The sequence below is a fragment of the Corvus cornix genome, chromosome 3 (assembly GCF_000738735.6).
Source record: "Corvus cornix cornix isolate S_Up_H32 chromosome 3, ASM73873v5, whole genome shotgun sequence".
In the NCBI taxonomy this organism is placed as follows: Eukaryota; Metazoa; Chordata; class Aves; order Passeriformes; family Corvidae; genus Corvus; species Corvus cornix.
Genome location: NC_047056.1, coordinates 78,370,508 through 78,388,604, shown reverse-complemented (window position 1 = coordinate 78,388,604; position 18,097 = coordinate 78,370,508). Strand labels below are relative to the sequence as shown.

Sequence of the window (18,097 nt, the reverse complement as noted above, 5' to 3'; positions counted from 1 at the left end):
CTCTGAGGAAGAGTCACGATGCAAAAGCTGTCAAACTCTAGTATTCATTGAATGATCTCATAACTTACTAACAGCATTCCTTGAAACATACATTTATTTAGAGAAAAATGTTTAGGAATAAATAATTTTGAAATAAAGAAAAAGTCAGTCTATATTATTTCCTTTTTACCCCTGAGATCTGCAATTTCCTTGTCCTGCAGATAGCAGCCTTCCACAGAGCCTTTGTCCACCAGACTCTTTCATTGGCTGCTGCTGCCACCCACCTTTTGTTCTTACTACAGAGCAAAAGTGAATCCTGCGTAAGTGTTCTTACCCAAACTCTGCTAAGCCAAAGTTGGATAAGATTGCTGCTGATTCAGATTCCTCTAGGCACTAATGGAAGCCAAAAGTATCTGGCAAATGTACTGAGGATTTTTCTCAAGCTACAACTGTATCTAATGTCCTTATTTAAAAATAAAGTGAGAAGCCAAATGCTTCAGTCCTAATGAAGCCCACATGGTTGAGGATAGTGTAAAAATATGGTGCTATTGTTTATGATAGCTCTAGAGTTTCAGAGAATCACAGAATAGTCTGGGTTGGAAGGGAGCTTAGAAGACCCTTTAGTTCTTCATGCCTTCTCACTACGCACAGAATCATATAATTTCTTTTCCTACTCCAGCCTGGCCCTGAACACTCTCAGGGATGGGGTATTTGCAGCTTCTCAATTGCAGACTGAAGTTTGCCTCCTTGCTGCTTCCCCCTATCAATAATTATCATCATCCTTAAAGGCCATCAAAGGCTTCAGCCTCCAAATCTAGAAGCTAGCTACATGTGCTCACAGACGGAACCTGTGTCTATCCACAATACACACAGACCTGCCTTCTGTAAATAGCCTCATTCCAGGCTGGGCTTTGGGTTAATCTCAAAGAAATTGCAGATTATTACCCAAAGCAAGAGGACCGAGGACTGTAATGCACACAAGTCTGAGGTAAAAAGCTTATCGTCATCATCATGGTGATCTGGAGTGTGCATGAGGCTTCTTATCAGAGCCTGCCTGTGAAACCCTGGGCCTCTCCAGCCCTACCAGATTTAAGGACATTTGGTATTCATCTGGATCAGGTCCTGAGCAAAAAGGTCTTACATACATGTATAAACTCACGGAGATCATGCTTTTGAAGGTAGAAAACACACGATGCTGTACAAACGCGAAGTTTTATTGTGATTTGGGGTGTTTCTAGAAATAAACAAAAGCAGACAAACCTCTCTGCTTTCCTTAAGTGGAAAGGAGCAGAATGTCAATGACTGGATACAAAACCCATACAGTGAAAGGTTAAAAGCTAAAAAGTGTGTATGTAAATATGTTTAATGAGTACAGTTGCTGATAGCAAATACTGACTGTGTATGACATATCCTGTAGTTATAGAATACATGTATATACACATTTATATAAGACTGAAAAGGCACTAGAGTTTCCCAAATAAAACACAAGTAAATTAACAGTGTAAATCCAAACACTGAGGTTGGGGTATCAGTTTAGGGAGTTGTGCTGAAAGGGAAATTCTGAAAAATTGTATGGGAAGTTAGAAACCAGGTTCCCACTGAAAGCCAGGGAATTCAAAAGTCCAGGTCCCCTTTGTATCTTCAAAATCTCCCTTAATATACTGATCAGATGCCAAATAATGTATGTAGTATGAGATTAATGAGTCTATAAAGGAATGTACTGTACTGCAGCAAACTACAGAACATTAAGCTTCTTATGGAGCTGAAAAGCTTACTATAAAATCTGGCACTCCTGTTCATGCTATTCTCAAATTGTCGGAATAAATGGGTTCTTGCAATACTGAGAATCTAAGTACATTACTGTGCAAGTTTGCCCAAGAAATCTTGGAGCTATTTGTGGGGAAAGGTGCCATCAGAATAAGGAGTAAGGTAGGGTGGGCAAACCTGATGGTCAACATTTCATCTGCTTTTGCCAGAGTGACCTTTTTACTTTCATTTGACTGAAATGTTTACAGGTTTTAAGAAAAAAAAAAAAGGCATTTTTTTAATCTCTTTAAAAAACTTACAGGAGAATAATATGATATGAAGGGGACTTGATAGAATGAAGGTATGATAGTATATGTGCATGTGAAAAAAAACCTATGTAGAAATTAGTAGAACTATCTTATGAGTGGGTGTGTCTTTCAATGATTTTTAGCTTTTGTGGTTTTACTGCCTTACCTCTGGAGTGTAGCTGTGAGATGAGTGTAGGTAGTTTTTCAGGTACAATTGTAGCAGTTGTAAGAAAAACTGAGTATGTTTATGTAACATTTATTTACATAGGAAATAAAAACAACAACCAGCAGTGTTCAAACAACTGCAATGACTGTGTCACACGCCTAATGGTAGAGTGACAGAACAGGTAGGCCAGGGCAGGTGTCACGTAAGAAGATTCACTCTCCTTTTGGAGTCACAACTGCTTTGGTCTGATGCTCAGATCAGCCCCACCTGTAAAACACAACAGTATCTGCTGTGCAGGCAGTAGTAAATTCTGCAACTGTGTGCAAAAGCGTGTGTGTGTTTAAAGTCCTGTGAATGCAAACCCTCAGGTAGCTTTGTGGACATAGGTGTATAACATGGCAGCAGAACAACTGAATGATCACAATTCTGAGACACCTTTGGTGCTGCTGGTGTTGTAAAGGCCCCTGATTCCATTCAACTGATTCTTGTTTTCCTGAACTATTTTATCACTTCTGCGTGACAGATTCTGCCTTTTCCATATGGAGTATTCACACTGACTGGTTGCTCTGCAGACAGTGCTGGAGAGTTGGGACTTAAGTCAGTGCCAACTGCCCCCAGCTCCAGCTGTGTCCCCTTGCTCTGCCTTGGAAGGTGCTGAGCCTTCTCTGAGGCATGGTGGGCTGCAGGATGCTGGGGGACAATGCAGCATGAAAGCAGATCCTGTTAGTTGTACCTGTGTCTGCAGCGGAGCTGCTGTCTTATGGCAGAAGCTGTTTTCTTACTTAATTCCAAAGGTTTTGGCATGGTGTCTCTTGTGAAGTCCTTGCTACTGCTTTGTCAGCTGTTGAGCACCTTTCTATTATGCTTTTACTACAAACAGATGTACCTGGATTTTCCTGGAAGCGAGTACAACTACTACTGGCATTGCAGGCTGCAACAGGTTTTCAGGCTTATACAGACTGGTAATGCCCAGACTATATCAGAGGAAAAAGGATTCTCCTGAAATAGTTTGGGGTTGTTTTTTTTTTTTGTAGACAATGGACTGTCTTCACTGGATCATTTTGTAGAGAAACCTGTTCCCAGGAAACTCAAGAGCAAAACTACCAGTGACCCAAATAAGCAGATCCAAGGAGAACTCCTGTGTTTCCCAGAGGATTTGGTTAGCATTGCAGGAAGTCTGGCTTTTGTTCATTCCTTATTAAATGTACATTGCAACTCACATTTTTAAAACTTAGTCAAAACAGTTTGGAAATATTTCCATTATTTAAATACTATTAAGAAAAGCACAAGTCTGAAGGTATTGCTATGTGGACCTGTCAGTGCAGTACTGCTAATGAGTCATGGATTAAGCTGTGAAAGCAAGATGTAGCCATCAATAACCTTGCCGAAGCATTTTCCAGTACTGGGTAGTTTGTGTTTGTAATTAACATTTCTGACCTCATTCTGCAAACATGCAAGTATTTGCATATTCTTGTATTTATTGGTATTGAATGTGGTCAGTCTGCTGAGTTGAGAGATGTATGCATGCACTCAGGTACTCAGAGAATTAGGATTTCTGGGGTACAAAATGGAGGATGCACCATATATAAGCAATTGGAAATTATAGTCACTTGTTAAAATAGTTTACAGTGGCCTGTGAGGCACAAGAAGGAACATAGCACATCTTTAAATAAGTATAAAATTTTAGATTGTATATCCTACATTTTGCTGACATGTGAAACTTCCACAATTATTTATGCCACAGATGAGTTGCCTCTGATAAAAAAAAATTAAATCCTGCAAAAAAATCAATCTTCCTTCCAATTAAAACAGTTCTCTATTTTCTTTCTGTTAGCCTATGAGACTGTACTTTCATTTAATGTCACAATGCTCTGTGACTACAGAAGTTGTGAATCTTTACGAAAAAATGGACCAGTATATCAAATTAAATAGAATGTATGCCCCAGGGAATATTATCCTGGAGTACTTGTCAATGGCATGGGTGTCGATCCGCATGCTGACGTATCTCTGGTTTTTCCTCCTGGCCGAGCCCCTCTCCGAGCCCAGCGCCAGCTGCACCATCATCCGGTCCTGTTTGTCCCCGTTCTCGGACATGAAGTGCCCCAGCTCGTTCACGTCCCCGTCGTTGTAGCTGCCGTCCACCATCATGGCCCGGGGCTGAGGTAGGCTGCACGCACAGGCAGGCTGCGGGCACAGACGGGGCAGCAAGGGTTTGAGCTGTGTCCACATAGTCACGACATCCCTCTCCTCCTTCCATCCCACAGAGGAGGGGAAAGGCCTGGGGGATTCAGGCTGCTGGGATGCAAAAGGGAGAGCGAGAGGGTGGAGCTGCACAGCAGCTTTTTCCATCTCCACTACCATGTCTGCAAAGCACAGGTGCAGTCAGGGAGAGAGCAGGGCTGTCTGTGGAAAAGCTCCTTTGGCTTAGGCACAGGTATCGGGGTGTAAATAAATGTTGGACCTGCACCTTGCAGCTGAGAAAATCAGAGAGGAGGACAGAGGGAAACCACAAGAAGGAATGTATGAAGCCTGCCCCATTTGGAGAGAACTTAGGCTGAAATTTTAGTTAAAATTTAATGTAACAAGGGCAAAATGGGAAAATTGGGACCATTGTATAAGTTTAGATTGTGCACAGACAAAAGTGGGGGATATTTGTCATGTCACCTGAAACTCAAAATGCAGAATCCAACTGATTATATCCACAGGTTTTAATCTTCAGTATAAAAAACTATTTAAAGGTAAAATCCTAAAACCTATGCCATCCATACAGGTATACTATATACATCTATACCTAGAGGGAGTTAGGGTGCTCAGACTCCAAAGAAAGAGCAGTGAGCTTGGCGTGGGCTTTGTGTCACAAAGCTTTGTAACCTGGAATGCCTCACTGCTGGTGTCTTTTTGCATGCACTGCATTCTCCCCAGGCAGCTGAGAGCAGCACACTGCAGTTGCAAAGCTTTGAACATTTCCAGACTTTTGCCACACCTTTTCCCAGGGGCAATAAAATGACATTGGAGATAAAAAACCTCACCTTCTCCCGCAGTTTCCTCTCCTTCCGCTCTTGCACCGTTGTCAGGTAATTCACAGCCGCGTATTCCAGCACCGAGAGGAACACAAACACAAAACTGACCCACAGGTAAATATCCACTGCTTTGATGTAGGAAACACGAGGCATGGAGGCATTCACCCCAGTGATGATCGTGGACATGGTCAGCACGGTGGTTATCCCTGGGAATACACCAGCAGAAGAGATCATAAGACACTTTCAAACCAGGCTCCTCATCACAAATACAGCAGTGGTTACGATTTCCTGACATCTGAATTTATCTTGCAGTATCTTTTTCACATTTGGGTAATGGGTTTCACTGTCTAAGGAGGGTCCAGGCAGCCCTGATTTGTAACTGGGATTTTCTTGTCTGTTTGGTGAGCCCAGCTTTAATTCTGTTCACAGGGTGTTGCTAGTCTGGTTCCTCACCACATCACCAACCTCCCACCCCCTGGCCAGGCAGCAGCACTTTGACCCTGTGCTGGCTGCACCCCATTCCGGGCGCAGGACAGTCCCTGCAGGAGTACAAGTACATGGATTTGAACTCAGTGATCCTTATGGACCCCTTCCAACTCAAGACGTTCTATGACTCTATGATTCTGAGTGTCTCAGCTTCTAGTTCCACCCCTCTGCAGCATGGACACAAGCAAAGCTGCTGCTTTCACTTGTTTCCCGCGTGTCTTCTCTATGCTGGACTTCTCCTGGGAAGTCCTCCTTCATGGGAAGTCACAGAAGTCCCCAGTTGACTCTCACACCTGCTCTGTGCCTTCACTGGAGCAAAATCAAGGAATAATGGTGCCCCACTAGGCAGTGCTGTCCCATCTTACACCCTGGGTGAGCACAATGGGCACATGAGGAAGGGCAGGAGCCCCTGTAGTTCAGCGTTACCCCGGCTCTGAGAGAGCCTCTCCATGGCCCTCTCATTTCAGGGGCTAATTATGTCACATTAGTGATTACTTTAGGAGTTGAAATTATGTATATAAGCACAAAGGATTGAATTCACAGGAGTACCAAGGTGCTAAAAATACTGCTAAGGCAGTGCCTGCATCTTCTGAAAAGCCATGGCCCCCATCTTTTAATGATGTCTCGAGGCAATGGGTGCTGTTTCTAAATTCAGACATGAAAAACTACCCTATTGCCGTCCCTATTATGTCTGTCTATAATCTCTCCACTGAAGAATAAGATTTTAAGAATAAATAAAATCCTGAGGCATGTTGCCTGGAATAAGAGGAAGCAAGCTTGAGCTCAGAATCTGCAAAAAAACAAACAGCACTTTGCTGAGGGCAAAGCATCCACTTTAGAAGAAGATTTACGTCTGTATCACAGTTCTGCTCCTATGGTGACTCCTGTGACATATGGCTTCATCTCTCTGAAAGATGCTGCAAAAGGGGAAGCTGAATCCCTCAGATTGCAGTGCAAACTCATTTAACAAGTAAAACTGCACGGCACGGTTCAGCTGTGTTACCTCCACCCTGCCTCCTCTAGCAAAACTCAATAAGCTGAAATTTTGTCAGGGCTGCTGATACTGATTTTCACCTTCTCACTCACTGAAGTCTCTGAAGGATACTGACACCTTGGCTACACACGTGCCCTGTCTCTGTTTAGAGCAATAAAAGCAGGTGGGACATTTGCTCTCTGATTCATTCCAGGTGCATCTTGTGCAAACAGGGAAAGCAACTCTCTTGGCACTGCAGAGTATGTGGAGAGTTTGCATCATGAGGGGACACATGCCCTGTTCCTGGGGCACACGTGTGTGGCATAGCTGATTTCCGTGCCTCAAGGCAGTGTGGGGGCAGTGCACGGCACCGGGGATTTCATCTTGATGGCCAAGGCTGTGGTTGCAGCCTTTGTCTCTCAGGTCTGCTGACTACAAGATTGTTTTTACCTAACGGGACTCTGGCAGGAACTGCTCGTCGGTCGATCCAGAAGGACACCCAGGACAACATGACCATGAGAGTGGCAGGGAAGTAGGTTTGAAGCAGGAAGAAGAAGATGTGTCGGCGTAAAGTGAAATTTATATAGAGGCGATTGTACCACCCTGTGAAACAGAGAGAATGAAAAAGAGAAGTTACACCAACATCAGACTACTTTCAGATAGGGTGATGCTGCATCAGGGGGAGAGTGACTAATTTTCTTTTATGAAAACAGTTAATGGCCGCAGATCATTGCGATTTACAGAAACAACTCCTTACTGAGCCAGCTATCAAAGTCAAAGCATCTCTCGGGCTGGTATCTTCCAGAAAATATAACCTATGCAATCAGAGACTTTAATTCAAGTTAAGACTTGGTGTGATCTTGAAGAGGGATTGTCTTTCCAGACTACATGACCACTAAGATGGAAGTGTGTGGCAGGGACAGCCAACTTGGTATAGAAAAGAGGCAGGTCTGATGGGACACAGAGAGAACATGTGGACAATCCTCCACAGCCAAGGTCAAGAGAGAGTTTGCACCCCCTTCTTCCCCCAGCGCACTCTCTGGCAGGTGCTCTGGTTGCCCACCTGTGCTGCTGTAAAAGGCAAGCTTTGTGGTGGTGTGAAACTCCTGAATCAGGAACTGGGACAGCGATATCCTCTCATCTGTTTTTAGGGAATCGTTCCCATTCTTCCAGTAGAGCATAAGGTCATCTTCAGTGTAGGCATCTAGGGAAGCACAACAAACTCAGGATAGTGCACTAAGAGAGCTGCTACCACCCCCACAGCCCAGGGTGTGCCCAGACAGCCCTCCTGGCTACCTCAGAGCTTCCAGCTGAAAAGGTCAGATTCCTGAATGCCACCCACCTAGGTGGTGTATGGCTGTGGCAAGGAGTGGACTAGCTCATTGTCACAGCTCTCAGGCCTGAGGCCTTGTATGTTTTGTAAACCCTCCTGTTTCTCTAACCGTAGTTTCACACATGCAATATGTGTGTCAAGCAACCCACCACATCAGAACTTGAAAAACTATCTCTTGCAAACTCTTAAAATAAGAAGTAAAGAAAAGGAGCCTTAGCAGAAAGAACCTGCTTGGGGTGACAAGAGGAACAATCTATCAATGGTCTGAGACATGCAGGAGGAAAAACTCTTGGGTAAACTTTCCGCCTGTGATATACACATGAACATTACTTAGTTTTTTAATACATGTGGAAGTAACAGTAACATTAATCCTTTCAGATGAGTTTAGTAGCAGCTCCTTTCAGACAGGGAGAAAAAAATCACATATAAATGTATTAAAACAGAATTGAGACTGTCATTTCTTATTGCAAGCTTAAGAAGGAGAAGAAAAGGACTCGAAAAAGGCAAAAGTTTAAAATGCTGCTATATGAAATCTGGCCAATTCGTATGTGCACCATACTTGGGACTAAGGGTATAAGCTGGGTTTATCTCAAATAGGACTAAGAAGCATAAGAGGAAGGCAATTAATGTCACCACCGCACTGTGGTTCTACACCATGGATGAGCAGAAGGTGCCTGTGAAGGGCGTACGGCCATTCATCCATGTGTTTGAGGGCACCTGGGCAAACAGGTGCTGTTGGAGACTGCTGACCTGCAGGCAAGTTGCCCAGGGGTGGGGTGACAGTGGGGCAGCGTGGCTGGCATTCAGGGCCACTGGCAAGACAATGCTCACAGCTGGTTTTTAAAAACACTTATTGCAAGCACCATCTAATTCTAGTGAAAAAATAAGGGCAGGGAGCTTTCCTCAGTGTTGAAGACTGATGACTTTGTTAGAGCTCCCGTGAATGTAGCAGCAGTTTAACTATTGGTATAATTAATTATTGATATAATTAATTATTGGTATAACTGTCAGAGACTGAAATAGTATATTTTATGACTTAAACATTTTCTTAAAGGACTTTTAAAACTGTATTACAAAAGCTGCAGAGAAGACTACTGCACCCTGAATGGGGCCCTGACTGAGGCCTTACACCGCTCGCTGATGAAGATAAGATAAAGTAACAACTCAGGGCCGGGGACATTCACGGAGCACAGGCTTAACACCTCCAAGGTGGAGACCTCAGCCCCAGGGCTATCAGCTGCCAGGCTCGAACAGACCCTCGAACCAAGGCGTGGAGGGAGGAGAGGCTTTGGGTATCTTGGAAAGGCCTCTGGTCAGAGGCGCAGTGACCGCCCAATCCTCCACTGTGCAGAGGAGCCCAGCTGAGGGGTCCTCACCGGGGGGGAAGCTTATCCACAGCAGAAGGGGGGTGACATGGCCCATCACAGGGGCCCCCCTCAAAGGGGTCCCCAGACCCTGCACCAGAGCACCAGAGATGATGCAACACACCCTCAGTGTTGCAAGGGACAGTGTCAAGCCCACCCCTGCAAGGGGAGACACGTGGGTGTTCCCACCTGGCCCAAAGTGTCTATTAATCCATGGAATTCTGCACTCTTTGGTGTGTGGTGGCATGTGGTGGCACGGCACAATGGGGGACCCTCACACCAGCAGACCAGATGGAGGAGAGCAATGAGACGTCGTTGGAGCCTCGGATGGGTGATCTGCTTCCACCTAACCCCTGTCACCTCTCCCTGTTCCCCCACCCCCCATGCACACTTCTTTTTTCTATTTCTTTCTTTCTTTTCTCTTCTCTTCCCTTCTCTTTGCCTCTCTACTATTAAATAAAATACATCAATTTTTTGGCAACAACATCTAACCTCATTTGGTTTGAATCTCGCTTCTGGGGATATTTTGAACCTTCTAAGTTCTTTCCGGTTTATGCACAGAGACTTAGCTTGCTTTGCTTTTCTGGGTTTAAACTGGATCGTAACAATAACACAGTTTGGGTGCCCGTGGGGTGCAGCCCTTTGCTCCCCTACACCTCCACTTTACTTACAGCTTTCAATCTCCAGGGAACACGTCTGCGTGTCCAGGGGAAAGCGACTAAAATCCATGTTGCACATTGCTGTTACTGTAACTCTAGGAACAATAAGAATCACTCAGTTAAAAACTTGTCTCCCTATGTGACTGAAAAATACTAAAGCTGTGAGTTTGGCCTTTTGTTAAACTGCTACAGCCAGTACCAGTCAACTGAAGATAAATTCCTTCCATTCAGCTAAAGCCATTCCACTTTAGCTAAAGCATTTCTTCCTCTCAGCAAACTATTGTTAAAAAAGATTACTAGAAAGGTAGGCCATTACAAATTGCTACTAGATGAGAAAAGTATTGGAGAAGAGAATGGGGAAGGGCAAAAAGAACACTTTTCCCCCTGACAATCAGCAAATATATCTCTGCAGACATCTGTCCTTAAACAGATGCTTTGTATGATAAAATAATTTCCATTTATCAAAGCCATCGTAGTGCCATGAGAGACACAGGTAATTTCCTTGCACACCGCGAATTTCCAGGTGCTCGGTGGGAACTCGGTGATCACACGTGGGAATCAGCCACCAGAGGGCACAGGCAGTGCCTTGAGTCAGGGCTGGAGCTGGAATGCAACAATGACCACCGAAATGCTCTGGCCCATCAGTCAAAATCTCCGGCCTTGCTATAGTCTGATTATCACATTTTTAATAGCATGATTTGGTGTTTGAACTGGAAACATCCATAAATCTTTACTCGACTGGTTTGGACTCTAGAGAAGTAAATGAAAATAAAAGTATAAATCATAATGGGGAAAGAATTAATAAGTTATGGAAAGGTTATTGGTAGAGAGACATCTGTCACACAATGATAAAAACACAATGCCATCCCTTATGTTAGCAGTCCTTCTGCACGAGTGCGTTTCATCTGCTCTTACTTTCCTGCCCTTGAGTGAAAGTGCTTGGCTCAGATAGAAGTTTAGGTGCCAGTGAGGTCTACAGTGGTTTCCAAGATGAGAAAACAATGTCTGGCAAAGAGCCCTAAAGAGGCAGACACCAAGGAAAAATGCAAACTGCAGGCAGAGGCATTCAGCAAGGCAGCCAGGCAGTAATGACCTGTTCACCCTTACGGGGGCCTTCATCCTTCCCCAGCATTCATGAAGCACTGCAACCCGCACTTGCTGCTGAATAAAATACTGAAACTCTGCCAATTTGCTATTGGAGACAGTCACCACCATTTTGTAACAGGCAATTGTTTAAGCACAAGACTGTGCAGGATCTGCGTAGTCTGATGTTCTCCTGTTCTCATCTTCTTTTGATAACCATAAATGCTTGCAATGCAGATGATTGGCAGCTAAATGAGTGTGTAGGCATGCATGCTATAGCTGAACATTATGTCATATTATTGTCCTTTTTTATTGTACTCAGGACCTGACCAAACTTTGCAAAGGCCTAAAGAATACTTGAACTTAGTCTAATTTGCTGAGTGAAGAAAGAGCTTTGATAATGAGATGGCAGCCACTGTCCAGGGTATGAATTCAAATGAACTGTAAGATAAAAATATCAAATAACAAAAGAATGCTTGTCAAACAGATTCCCCCTAGGGAATCAAGAATTTCTTTGCTTGACTTTTTTTGTAGAATCATAAAACACCTTGGCAGGCTGAGAAGTTACCCCCTCACCTTGTGGCAGGCTCAGCTTCACCTCTGCCGCTACCAACATTCCCTAAAGACCTCTACAGCCTTCACAAGCAGTGTATTCTGAAACTTTCTCATTAGTTAAATCTATGAGTCTTGCTGATACTGACCTCCTATCAGACAGGTTTTCCTTCTTTTTTCCTTCAGAATATATTATCTATCACCTGATGCTTTGTTTGTTTATCAGATATCTTGTTATTTCATTGCTGTGGAAGTGATGTTGACATTCTTGCATCAGAATATTGTACAGAAATTTCCACTCTAATAGGTTTTTGTGGGTTCTTTGACAATGTTTTTTTTCTAACTGGATGGAGCTGCAGCCAAGTAAAACAGAAGCACAGATTTAATTTTCTTTTGTAGAATGACAAATCTACATTTGATTGTCTGGAATAGAGTTAATTTTTTTTCACAGTAGCTAGTGTGGGAATATATCTTGGATTTGTCCAGAAAACAGTGTTAATAACACAGGGATATTTTCATGAATGCTGAGCAGAGCTGGTGCATCATCAAGCCCTTTTCTGCTTCTCACCTCACTCCAACAGGGAGGAGGCTGAGGGTGCACAGGGAGTTTGGAGGGGACAGATGATCCCAACTGACCAAAAGGACATTCCCCAGCATATGGCATCATGCTCAGCATATGAAATGCAGGAAGAAGAAGGAAGGGGTGGAAGTTTGGAATAAAGGCATTTGCACTCCCAAGTTACTGTTACGAGTGATGGAGCCCTGCTTTTCTGGGGGTGGCTGAACACCTGCCTGCCCTTGGGAAGCAGTGAATGAATTCCTTGATCTGCTTTGCCTGTGCGTGGGGCTTTTGCTTTACCTAATTATCTGCCTTTATCTCAACCCATGAAGCTTGTTTGCCTTTTACCATTCCAATTCTGTTCTCCCTCCCACCAGGAGGGAGTGAGCCAGCAGCTACATGGGGCTTAGTTGCCAGCTGGGGTTAAGTCAAGACACAGATGCTCCTCACTTAGGATCTCCAAGCATGAAAGTGTTACTTATCAGAAATAAAAAAAATCCCAGTTTCAGACCTATGTCAGCAGATGAACTATTTGGAAAATAAGGGAGAAAGCCAGGGCTGGAACCATCTCTCAAGCCAGGGGACAAAATAATGTTTACCAAAAATGTCTCCTGCAAGGAGCTATAATGGATTTTACATGAAAGGTGAGCAAAACGCAGGAAGAGCCAAACCAAGAGTTTGGGCTGCTCTAACCATCACAGGAGTCACCAGAAGCTATATAGCCTTGCTTTGAAACTTGTCACTTTACATGCTGAAGGATGTTCCCCCTGTTTTTTTGCTTATCATAAAGTGGCACTCAGTATAATTTATACTTCATCATTATTGCTTTCAGGCAATAATTTCAATTGCTCATTTTGCTAGGTCCAGAGACCTGGCTGTGTAGTGAAGTGGATAACTACAGCTGCCCTGGACTTCTCTTTATTATCAGACACTGCCCTTTTACTGAGAATGTGCCCTGCCTCTTCAGCAGTGTTCTGAGGGGATTGCAGCCTGCTGGCCCCTGCTGAGCTGCTCCGAGGTTCTGCCATGACTGACTGCAGCTTTCCAACAGGAACAGGGGCTGGCCATGCTCACGAGGTAAAGGGACACTGGTGGAACCAGCAACACTGGCACAGAAACGTCTTTCTGCAACAGGCACTTAAATGTACTCACACAGGCACTCAGATGTCTGTGGATAGTCAGCACATTAATTCTTTTTTATGCTTTTCTTTTTAATATGAAGTCATGCAAAAAACACAATACAGGAATCAATTAAACCACTTTCTCTTTCCACTAATAGCTTGCATTGACCGAATGCAGCTTTACCTGAGGCTATAAAGCACCTTCCCATCTGGCTGGACCCGCAGCATGACATTGTCTGTGGTGGTGTCGTGGATGAAGGAACGCTTCGAGTGGACGAAGAACATGTCAGGGACCCAGATCTTCTTCACCAATCTGCCGTCAAAGGTCATGCTTTGGTTGTTGGTGCTGGGGAAGGACAACCTCTCATCTTTCCAGTAGTGCCTCAGATAAAGCGTCATGGTGAAGTCCTGCAGCAAACAGGTTTCTGTCACAACTTACACCTTATCAGCATAGCAGTGATTGCTCCTCTCTGGGACAAACTGTGAACTGTGAAGCACTTCTCCTGAGGGTACATCCACTCCCCGAGCTGCAAGGGGCATCACCAGCTGCAGCCTGTTTACTCAACAGGTCAGACAGATTTACTGGGTTCAGACACAACTCACTTCTCAAGCTTAAGCTTAGTTCAGAATAAATAACTCTGTCACTGATGTCTTTTCCTTTAAAAAGCAAGTAATGATCTTGCTAAGCACCATGGCTTTTTTTCTATAAAAAACTCTGCATGAGTTAAAAAGAATTGATTCTGAAAATATAAAATCTTCATTATTATTTTGCTATCAGCCAAAATTGATCCTGAATTTTTTTTAACCCAAGGCCATCTAGTGGTTTTCCCATGTTGCTGAGTGTTGCAACATGACATTAGAGGAACAGGGACACTATACAAAAGCCATGGGAACTAATTCAAAATTGTAATGTTTGTTAAAAAAAAACCAAGAATGGTTTTTTTGTTTGGGTTTTGTTTTGTTCATGGTTTGTTTTGGGGGCTTGGGTTTTTTCTTTAACTTCTATGTCCTCTATGTTAGTTCTTCCACTTTGCTTTCAATTCCCAAAGCTTTTTAGGGGCCCTCTTGACCTTCACAAGCTTTCTCCTCAACCAGGACACGTGAAAGCTCAGGATACCCATGACTATCTGTTGGGGTGCCAAGAGCACTGGAGTCAGCTGAAGGGGTTCCCAGTTCTAGGGAGAATGCTCACCCCTGAGGTCGGATGACAGCAGTATCCCAGCCCACTCAAGCTGAAATAGCTGCAGTGAGAGGAGCCTGACATGCCACCAGTGTGCCTGCCAAACACCAGCTGTGCTGCCACACAGCCCTGCTCCTGGCTCAGGCATGGGAGGAGGTCCAGTGCAGGCTCTTTAACCCTCTGTCTGTTAATGAGGAGCACCAAGAATTTGGGGCTTCCCATGAAACCTTCAGAGCTATTTGATAATTTTGTTGAAAAGTCGAAACATTTTAAATAATATTCTGTATTGGGGAGTGATTTTTTCTCTTCCAAAGCAAAACCTGAGTTACTGAGAGACTCTTTGAGTCATAAAATAATAGAATGGTTTGGATTGGAAAAGTGCTCTCAAAGACCATTTTGTTCCAAGCTCCCCACCATGGGTAGAGACATCTTCCACTAAACCAAGTTGCTCAAAGCCCTCTCCAGCCTGACCTTGAGTGGGATGGGGCATCCACAGCTTCTCTGGGCAGTCGGTTCCAGTGCCTCACCATGCTCTGCGTAAAGAATGTCCCCCTTATAGCTGATTGAAAACTACCATCCTTCAGTTTAAAGCCATTCCCCTTTTCCCTTGGGAGGTGTCTGGCCACTGACCACTCTAGAACATGTCCAAAGTGACATTATGTCACTTTAAGTGCCTTAAAACTAACACATTCATTGGTCTCCTCAGAGCTTTTAAGTGTGTTATCACTATTCAAGAAAATATAGAAACCTAAATCCTTTGAGACAGTATTGGCAGTGTTTTATCATTTTTGTCCTAGAGAAGAGAAAGGGTCAGATTTCTCCCTTCTGCTTCAAGGGACATGAAATGGTAGCATGAGGTCAATAGAAGTAACTGTTGCCAGATTGAGATCAAACCTGAATCTGCCTTTGGAGGCTGTGGGGTGTTTGTCCTTGGCAGTATTCAAACCCCACGGACACAAACCCAGGTAGCCTGAAGAGTTTTGGTCTCCAGAGGTCCCATCTGTGACTCTTACCATGTCCACCTCAGAAATGCTGTCCAGACTTTCAACTTGGACATCCACCCCAACAGGAATTGCAGGGCCTAGGGAAAAAAAAAAACATTGTCAAAGTACAAACCTAGTGAGATAAAGTAATCCTCTGACTTTACTATCTTACAGATAGAAATAGACGCTCAATCTGAAATAGAAACAACAGCAAACCAATAGAAAGTATAAATGATTGGAATTCACAACAAAAACATCCTAATAACAATTGAAGTCAGTAATAAGACTGACCTAGTAATAACCTTCTCTTTTTATTGTGTCATCCTACATGTGTCACTTCAAAATTTACAAGCAATTTTAATTGTTTTTAGCTCTAAGGCCTGGGTCCAGGGCTGGTGAGACAGATTACTGCAAGAGGATCCATTCACAGGGCGAGCAGTGGTGGCACAACTAAGGGAATGTGGGAGATTTTCCCTCGCTTCTGCTCCCCTTGCAGGCTAATAACATCCATGAGAGCTACTATGTGTATTTGAATTTTACAAGGCTCAGTGCTCAGCTGTGGAAAAGAAAGGGTAACAAGAGGGGATCCATTGCAGGACACAGGCATGTACCACTGAGGCTCCTGAGGGGAAGGATCCAACTGTGACCCCAGGTAATAGGCATTCTGAACTTTTTTCCCTCCTCCAGGCTTTGACTAGTCCCTCGTATACCTCTGGCAATTACAGTCCAGGAGAGCTGTCAAGTGAAATAATGCTCACATTAGTGAACTGCTATGAAACTGAAATGTTTTTAAATTAATTGAACATGCTGGTATTTGGTATATTGAGCATTTAGCGATAAAATCTTCTTTCATCAGAGTATATAATGGTATCCTGGATTTGAATGACCATCTGTCAGCCAGAAAGGGTAGATAAATTACAACATTCTCTAATCCGATGGGCTGAAAGAAAACGTGTTCCCATGTTCTCCTTCATCCGTTTCCCTGAAAGCTTAGGTTGCTCTAGCACACAGCCACAAAACTGTGAGCAAGCATTAACACAGGCAGTCAAAATATTTTCTTTTGGGTTATAAATGAAGTAAGTATGGTACATCATTTGATTATGCACACGCATGGCCATAATAAGACCAAATTCTTAGAATTTCCCCCATCATTCAGGAATAAACATAAGGTGTATTTGTAGATTTTTATCAGAGGAAAGTGTCACTGAACACCAGGAATATTACATTGCCTGTTAATCACGTTTCCATGCCTTTGACTATTATTTTTGCTCATCCAGAAGGCTATTTCATTGCACCTCTATTCCCCTGAGTATGCCATGAATTCACAACTCAAAATAACAGAAATCTGCTTCTTCACTGCTGTACATGTTACAGTATAAAGAAGTGACAGTGTCAAACAGGAACAGTGACAAATGTGCACGTTTCATACCTCCAAAACCTGGTCTCATGCTGAAGTCATGGTCATCTATTCGCAGCAGCTGCTCTGACTTCGTCAGGGGAGATTTGGTGATGTCAGGGCTTCGTTTCAAGATTGGGCTACCAGGAGGAGAGAAACACAGCCATGAGCCCTGAGCAGTGCCTGCGAGGAATATGTGCTTGTTTCACTCCATTTACTCTCAGAACATCCCCTGTTAGACCATGACCCTGTGATTGTGGCAGTGGTTGGCAGCATGTCATTAAAAACTGATTCCTGCACTCAGCATACAGCTTCAGCACCTGTGATGATTTTAGCACTGAGAAAACCTTTGTTTGGTGACTTTTTGTCCCTGTAAAATTCTCTCTGCATACATCAGTTTGGGGACAGTCATTAAAAAATGTGGGCTGGAGGAAGAGCATGTGTGGGTAAGCGGAGAGGGGGAGGCATTCCTGACATTGAGTTATGATGGAGTGTGAGGCCAGGAATTAGGGAAACAATATATCAAATAAGCTACTGGCTGTTGCCCAGGAACAAAATGGAGACAGTCTGGGAAACAGGCCAGGAGGCAGACCATCCCCTAACTTGGGATAAAATGATTAGCTTCTGTCCCAGATTTCCATCAAGGATAAAAAGGAGCATTACAGACCTGAGAGGTCTCTGAGCATTAAAGAGCCTGGGAGGGTAATTCCAGAAGCTGTTGGTGTTGCGCCAAGTGCTGGACAGAGGAGGCTCTGATCCCCTTCCACATCCAAAATGCAAACTACTGTTCAGGGCCCCAGTGCTTCGGCTGGGATGGTGGTGGCAGCAGCTCCTTGGTTGCTCCCTTGTGTAAGGGAAGCCTTTGCTGCCCTCAGAGGGAGCTGCATGCCAGCCACTTGAGTGGCAGGAGGGCACCAAAAAAGGAGGAAATGTTTTGCTGGTTCTTGACTTTAGAAAAGATGGCACACTCAGAGAGGCACTCATCTGAATATACGCAAGACAAGTAAGAAATAGATTAAAGGAAAACAGGTTGACAAAGAAACTTGATGAGGAATAAGTTCCTGAGATAAAGTTTCTCCTAAACGAGACTGCTTAGCTATGCTGTACTTCTCACAGACTTGTGGTCAGCTTTATCTGGACTACAAAGTATCTTAGAAAGATGCTTAGTCTGAGTTCAATAATTTCTACA

At 43.8% G+C, this 18,097-nt stretch overlaps 1 protein-coding gene across 2 annotated transcripts in view; it reads right to left on the bottom strand.

Moving 5' to 3' along the window:
* Positions 1-1,172: 1,172 nt before the first annotated feature.
* Positions 1,173-18,097, bottom strand: part of LOC104692334 (gamma-aminobutyric acid receptor subunit rho-1) — a 32,722-nt gene continuing 15,797 nt past the window's right edge. For both annotated transcript variants that reach the window (XM_010404315.4, XM_010404324.4), the window contains 8 exons: positions 16,942-17,048; positions 15,543-15,610; positions 13,534-13,757; positions 10,047-10,129; positions 7,742-7,882; positions 7,129-7,281; positions 5,229-5,425; positions 1,173-4,383 (listed from right to left, as the gene is read on the bottom strand). In XM_010404315.4, the coding sequence (XP_010402617.1) occupies positions 4,096-4,383; positions 5,229-5,425; positions 7,129-7,281; positions 7,742-7,882; positions 10,047-10,129; positions 13,534-13,757; positions 15,543-15,610; positions 16,942-17,048 (1,261 nt within the window). In that variant the 3' untranslated portion in view covers positions 1,173-4,095. The remainder of the gene's footprint in view (positions 4,384-5,228; positions 5,426-7,128; positions 7,282-7,741; positions 7,883-10,046; positions 10,130-13,533; positions 13,758-15,542; positions 15,611-16,941; positions 17,049-18,097) is intronic.